The following is a 7,500-nucleotide window of genomic DNA, read 5'->3' as shown; positions in this document are numbered from 1 at the left end:
TGCTTGTGTGTGTGTGTGTGCTTGTGTGTGTGTGTATATCAGGCCGTGCTGGACGAGATGATGGTGGAACAGACAGACCTGGTGCGGCTACGCATGGTGCGCATGTCCAACGTGCCCGACACGCTCTACATGGTGACCAACGCCGTGCCTCAGTGCTGTCACATGATCAACCACCAGCAAATGGGAGGAGGCCAGATGGCCCCGCCCTCTGTGGTGGCCAATGAGATACCAGGTGAGTTTAGTAGCCTTGGGCTTCTTGCCGTCCGTAAGCTTCCACTCGATTCTTGTTTGCCTATACGTTATGGGTGGATTCCAATATGCGGACTCCCGTCCTCCCTTGCTCACTTGCCTGCTTGTGACCTCGTGATGACGTCACTGACGACAGAAATTGAATTCAATATCTTGCAAAAGCACAATTCTAATTTTCTCATTTGCAATCGGGATGGTGAATGAAGAACAAAAGTTGTGGCGGCTAGGCTTACAGCGGGGAAACTTTTTTGTTTTCTCCGCGGAGGCGATGCGTCAGCAAAACGCGAGGCCACAAGTACAAGTGAAGGATGGGAGTCCGCATTTTAGACCCCCTATGAAATTAGCATCTTTCACATCTAGCAGTTTACATCCAAAATGTCCATATATAAAGTTCTGCTTCATACTCTAAAAAAGAAGGAATAAGCAGGGGCACTCTGAGATTTGGGAGAAGTAAAAAAAAGTCTTTAATAGATCCTGCTACATACTGTTCCTGAATGCCACAGCCCTTTTGAAAGGGCTCTGGATATCTATTTTGTATATTTATTGTATATCCATATAAGACTATACCTTATCTAAATGGATGTGATGCATGGATTCTTGTACGCTCTGATGACTGAGGGCCATGGAAAGCATTTCACAACACTTACAACCAGCACCACACCATCACTGACATGGGCACCCTACACACACACGCACGCACGCACGCACGCACGCACGCACGCACGCACGCATGCACACAAAACCGTTCACGCTAAGGCGATTAGCTTTGCCAATATGACTCGTGGGAGCAGCCTTTTGGGAGAATCAGCAAGGTCAGGTCATTGTGTGTAGGTTGGCTCTATTTTAATTTCACCTCACACGTGGGCATTGCATGCAATTTATGTATTGACTTTGGGGAACAGCACCAGTTTAAGTACCAGTTTAACCCATTTTAGCCTGGAGACACATATACACTGCATTCAGGATCTTGAGATTTGAGGGTTTTTTTTAAAGAATGTGGGTATGTTAGAGCTGAATGAACACATTCTTATGCAAAATGAGGATCCTAGCTTTTAAATGCAACTTATTTCATGCTTTTATGCAAGATATATTTAAGGCAGAGGGCACCCTTTCCCAAAAAGGGCTTAGGCTATAATGGGTTATGTTGCATATTCACCTTGGCTGTGGCTGAAGCGGCTAAAGCGCTCTACTTTTACACTGGGCACGCAGGTTCGATTCCGTCCAGAGGTCGTTTTCCAAGCCCTTCGAAACGCTCTCTCCCATTCACTTCATGTCTCCTTGCATGTTGTCCTATTAAAGTAAAGCCCAAAAAGCCCCCCAAAAAATATACATTTCTAAAAGTTCTGCTCATTCTTTTGCTGTTAAAGATGTTAGGACAAATGTACATTTTCTGTGCGTCATCAATACTAATAAACTTGCCTCGCCTTGCCTTCTGCTGGGTGTTCTGTCTTGCACAACTGATATTTCTAGGCTTTCAGGCCCCGTGTCGCAGTGGTAGAAAACTCATCAACATAATCAATTTTGATTTTTAAGTAGAGCTGCCATGGCTGTTTTGTTAGTGTGTGTTTTGACCAATTAGCATTGTTCAAATGGAGAGGCACAAAGCTCAGAGGCTTAACCTCTCACCCTGACCTTTTGACTCTGAACTGGACCTCAACCTCTGTACTGTCTTTGTCTTTGTCTCTGTCTTTGTCTCTCTCTTTGTCTCTGTCTTTGTCTCTCTCTTTGTCTCTCTCTTTGTCTCTGTCTTTGACTCTGTATCCCTCTCGCTCTCGCTCTCCCTCTCCCTCTCCCTCTTGCTCTCGCTCTCGCTCTCTCTCTGTGTCTCTCTCTATATATCTCTCTGTCTCTGTATCTCTCTCTGTCTCTGTATCTCTCTCTTTCTTTCTTTCTTTCTCTCTCCTCTTTCTTTCTCTCTCTCACTCTCTCGTTATCTCTCTCACTCTCACTCTCTCTCTCTCTCCAATCCCACTGTTTGTCAACTTCATATCGTGTGCATCTGCTGTTTATCATTGCTACTACCCACGGTCACCCTTCATTTCATCAATCTCGCTCATTCCTCCTTTCTCCGCCTCCCATTTCCTTCTCCTCCTTCTCTCATCCTGTTCTCGCCTTAATTTGTGTCCCTCACCCCTCCCTTGTCGCATCTCTTTCTTCTCATCATGCCTCTCTTCTTCTTGTGCTCCTCCTCTTCTTCTCCTCCCTCCGACCCCTTGCGCACTCCTCCCGTCTGGTTCATTTGTTTTCATTGCAGCCATTTATGCAACTAGGCCAGCGTTTGAAATCAGACTGCCTCTTGTCCACAGCGACCTAGTAGAATCAAGGACACTTAAACGTTGCTCTCTGTCTCTTCTCTCCCTCTCTATTTCTCTCTCTCTGTCTTGATCTCCTCTCTCCCTGTCCCTCTCTCTCTCTCTCTCTCTCTCTATCTCTCTCTGTCTCTCTTTTTAAGTGTGTATACATGCAGTTCAGTATCCCGAATATGAGGCATATCCCGGTTATGATCATATTCGGGATAAGGTGTTTATATGAGCACAGAGCGTTATATCCTAGCCTGCATTTTTGGCTGTTATAGAATTCTCTTCAAATGCGTGTAGCCTAGATACCAGCAACAGCGTTCTATGGGAAGCACCTGTATTCAGGATAAGGTGTATACATGCGTCAGAGTTCTTTCGGAATACTCCACCTAGCATATCCCGATTTCTCAGTATCCCGAATAAGGGCTTATTCGGGATACTGAGGTGTTTATATGCTCCAACGCAAATCCGGGATACTTAATATCCCCATCATATTCGGGATACTGAACTGTATGTATACGCACTCAATGTCTCTCCATCAATTGGACAGTTTTCCCCCTCCTGTCCACATAAAACTATTTTTCCTCTACTTTCCCTAAACTATCTGTTTTAAATCCACTCCCAATGCCACACTCTGCATCACCATCATCCATTTCCTCTAGCCCAGTGGTTCTCAGCCTTTTTTGGACAAACGCCCCCATGAACTCATCATAAGCCTCCCAATGCCCCCTTGACCTCATCATAAGCCTCCCATGATCTCATCATAATCCTACCAATGCCCCACTTGGTAAAACTAGAATAATGCCCTCCCATTTGCAACTCGGCAGCCCCTTCTCTCAACTGCCTCCTTCTCAATACCCGCCCGAGGGCTCCCTAACGCCCCCAGGAGGGCTGTAGAGTCTACTCTACTCTAGCCACTCTATTCAGCCTACACACGCCAGGACACACACACCAGGACGCACACACCAGGACACACACACCAGGACACACACACCAGGACACACGCACACGGACACACGCACACGGACACACGCACACGGACACACACACACGGACACACACACACACACACACACGCACACACACACACACGGACACACACACACACGGACACACACACACACGGACACACACACACACGGACACACACACACACGGACACACACACACACACGGACACACACACACACGGACACACACGGACACACACACACACACGCACGGACATGGACACACACGGATGCACGCACACGGACGCACGCACACGGACACACACACACACGGACACACTCAGACCTGTCATCAGCACCTGTCCTCCTGGCCCCTGTCTCTTCCCAAAGCTACCCGCTACCCATCTCTGCCTCTCCATCTGCCTCTCCTCCATCGCCCCCATCACTCACTCTCACTCCGCTGTAGCCTCGCTGGGACAGCCTAGTATGGGTTCACCTCAGGCTAAGCTGTCTCCATCCATCTTGGTTTTCCTCATGGTGACACTTCTTTGTGTACGAGTGTGATGAGGGCGATGATGATGATGATGATGATGATGATGATGCATCTAAAAGTGTCGTGTTTAACAAGTTGGCTAGCAGAAACATGATGAAACTAGATTAAACTGTCTGTCATGGATTTTAATTGTTGAATGTGTTGGGCAATTTGTTTTAAGGTGTACTGACTCAGGTAGTCCGCTGAGCTACAACTTGTAAAGAGTAGTTCCCCCCGACAGTTAAGGCACAATTCTGTGAACGAGGGAGAGGAAGAACTGTTAATCAAATACATCAGTGGTTCTCAACCTTTTTTGGAACAAACATCCCCCTGAACCTCATCATAAGCCTGCCAATGCCCCCTTCACCCCATCAATAAGCCTGCCGCCCCCTTCAGCAGGCAACTCAAATTCGTCTTAGACTGTGTCTCAGTTTCTGTTGGCGTCAACTACAGTATTGCCAGCCCTTGAAATCATGAATGTTAAATTGTACAGTCATGCATTGTGTGTCTCTGTGTGTCTGTGTGTCAGTGCCTCCGCTGTGCGTGGTGCGGGAGATGATCCGTCGTCTGCAGGAGCTGCGCCTCATGGAGCATGTGCAGCGTGCGTACGCGCTCAACTGCGGAGAGGGAGCCACCGTCAGCCTCGAGCTGCAGCTGCGTGTCCTCCGCGAGTTCGGCCTGCCCGACGGAGCCGCAGAGCTGCTACAGGTATGCAACTATACACACACACACGCACACGCAAAAGCGCATACATGCGGAATTGTGGAGCTGACTTGGGTATACTCCTATACAAAAGTGAATACATGCACACACAAACACACACACCTTTGTGATCTCTCTTTCACATACAACGCACTCTATTTCACATACAACGCACGCACACACACACACATATGCACACACACACTCATTCACGCGTTAACGCACACTCAAAAATACAGGTGCGTGCTGAGCTGCAGAGGTACTACAGGTACACAACCACACACCTATACACCAGTGAACATGTACACTAGGGTGCATCAGTTGCCCCCTATGAAAAGATATCGCCTTGGCCCTATAGTAAAAATGTTCTACACCCAGTAAAAACACACTGTGTAAAATATTTTGAAATTTGGATGAAGTGTACCGGGGCCACCAGCCCCATGAAAATAGAAAATAATGGTGATAGTCAGAATCTTGGAATAGAAATGGACATTTTGCTGCATAAAGCTACCCAATAAAAAACATATTGTCTCAGCTCTGTGATAAAAATGTTCTATGCACAGTAAAATCACTCTGTGTAAAATATTTTGAAATTTGGATGAAGTCTACCGGGGCCACCAGCCCCATGAAAATAGAAAATAATGGTGACAGTCAAAATCTTGGATAGAAACAGGGCTGGACTGGCCATCTGGCATGGCGGGCATTTCCCGGTGAGCCCCGCACCCTCGTGGGCCCCCATTTATTTATTTTTTACATTACTGAAAATATGGGCCCATGAGGGTGCGGGGCCCACCGGTGAGTCAGTTCTCCAGCACTAATAATCTCCTTAAATCCAAAGGTGCCCGGGCCCCATTTATCGCCCAGTCCAGCCCTGAATAGAAATGGACATTTTGCTGCATAAAGCTACCCAATAAAAACATATTGCCTCAGCTGTGTGATAAAAAAATGTTCTATGCACAGTAAAATCACTCTGTGGAAAATGTGTTGAAATTTAGATTAATTCTACTGGGTCCACCAGGCCCATGAAAATACAAAACAATGGTGATAGTGATGGGCAACCTGGATTCCAAAGTCCAGTGCCACATATTCCAAATATAGCCAATATAATGAACCAGCTGACCCACTGCCAGTATCAAGCAAGAGATTGCGAAGTTGTATGACTTTTGTGTGCTTCACCTGTGGGCCTACAGGATTGTACAGGTAGCTGTTAATACCTGGTGGAGCATCTGTACTAAAGCTGTGAATGCTCCTTGGAATGACTTGTGTTTTTTTTAAAGAAATCCCTGCAGTAGTTCAATAGAGTACATACAATACAACTGTATGTGATGTTGGAAAGAGTGGCTTCCCAAAACTGGCTTCTAGGTATGTCATGGGTATCACCAGGTCCAGAGTCCATTGCCAAGGGCCTCTCAGGTAAGTTATGGTACTCATCTGATGGAGTAAAGTGAAATACTACCACAGGCGATGGGATAAAGAAGTAATGGCACTCTTCAATACAGTTGTATTGACTGCTTTGTAGCCTAGGCATTCCAAGGAACATTCACGGCTTTGGTACAGATGTTCCTCCATGAATTGTAGGCCCACAGGTGAAACACACAAATATAACAGTCAGTCATGCAGCTTTGCAATCTCTTGCTTGATACTAGCAGTGGTCCAAGGCAGCAGAATTGATATTGTGTTGCAAAAGAGCAAATTTGGCTAAATATAGCAGTTCGACCATCAGTCTGTCCTGAGACTGAAGTCTGTGTAAGTGGATCGACTGAATACACAACCTGCTTAGATATTCCTTCTGTTTGTGCTCCCAATACAGGTGATCTCACTAATTACACCTCATCAACCTGGCTTAAGTGGTAATTAGGCTCAGCTGGTTCATTATATTGGCAGGGGCAAATGTGTCATGCGGTTTGGTCCACCTCTGTTTTAAGACAATGGCAAACCTAGATTCAAAAGCCACAAATCCAGTGCCACAGATTTCAAATTACCTGGTTTTTACCTGTCCAATTACCCTAACTGGAAAGGTATAAAACTAGGTATGTCATTTGAATATGTGGCACTGGACTTCAGCTTTGGAATCCCAGGTTGCTCATCACCATCACCATTATTTTGTATTTTCATGGGCCTGGTGGACCCGGGTAGAATTCATCTAAATTTCAACATATTTTACACAGAGTGATTTTACTGTGCATAGAACATTTTTATCACAGAGCTGAGACAATATGCTTTTTATTGGGTAGCTTTATGCAGCAAAATGTCCATTTCTATTCCAAGATTCTGACTATCACCATTATTTTCTATTTTCATGGGGCTGGTGGCCCCGGTAGACTTCATCCAAATTTCAAAATATTTTACACAGTGTGTTTTTACTGGGTGTAGAACATTTTTACTATAGGGCCAAGGCGATATCTTTTCATAGGGGGCAACTGATGCACCCTAATGTACACAAATGCATGCACGAACACAAAGCACATGCACTCGTGTATGTGTATATGCACACAGGGGTGCCAAAACAGGGGAAGGGTGAAGTGGGATCAAGCCAAATTTTCACTTTTTCTTTACATAATATTAACATCATATGTGTATAATTTGCATAATATTAAGATCATATGAATGGGGGACCATTGGACCATAATAAGGCCCAGAATTTGGTGCTACACCCCTGTACACGTTGTCAAGTACATGCATGCACAAAAGACAAGCACACTCGCACACAAACCTACAGGAATAGACATACACATACACATGCATGCGTACACACAGACATGCCGTACAT

The 7,500-nt window shown here is 45.7% G+C and overlaps 1 protein-coding gene across 4 annotated transcripts in view; it reads left to right on the top strand.

Moving 5' to 3' along the window:
- Nucleotides 1–7,500, top strand: part of btbd7 (BTB (POZ) domain containing 7) — a 95,272-nt gene that overhangs the window by 79,358 nt on the left and 8,414 nt on the right. For all 4 annotated transcript variants that reach the window (XM_063223510.1, XM_063223507.1, XM_063223508.1 and 1 more), the window contains 2 exons: nucleotides 43–232; nucleotides 4,558–4,736. In XM_063223510.1, coding sequence (XP_063079580.1) covers nucleotides 43–232; nucleotides 4,558–4,736 — 369 coding nt within the window. The remainder of the gene's footprint in view (nucleotides 1–42; nucleotides 233–4,557; nucleotides 4,737–7,500) is intronic.

Source organism: Engraulis encrasicolus, chromosome 18, assembly GCF_034702125.1.
Source record: "Engraulis encrasicolus isolate BLACKSEA-1 chromosome 18, IST_EnEncr_1.0, whole genome shotgun sequence".
NCBI classification, from domain to species: Eukaryota; Metazoa; Chordata; class Actinopteri; order Clupeiformes; family Engraulidae; genus Engraulis; species Engraulis encrasicolus.
The sequence above is the reverse complement of the archived record's forward strand: the minus strand, read 5'-3'. Positions and strand labels throughout refer to the sequence as shown.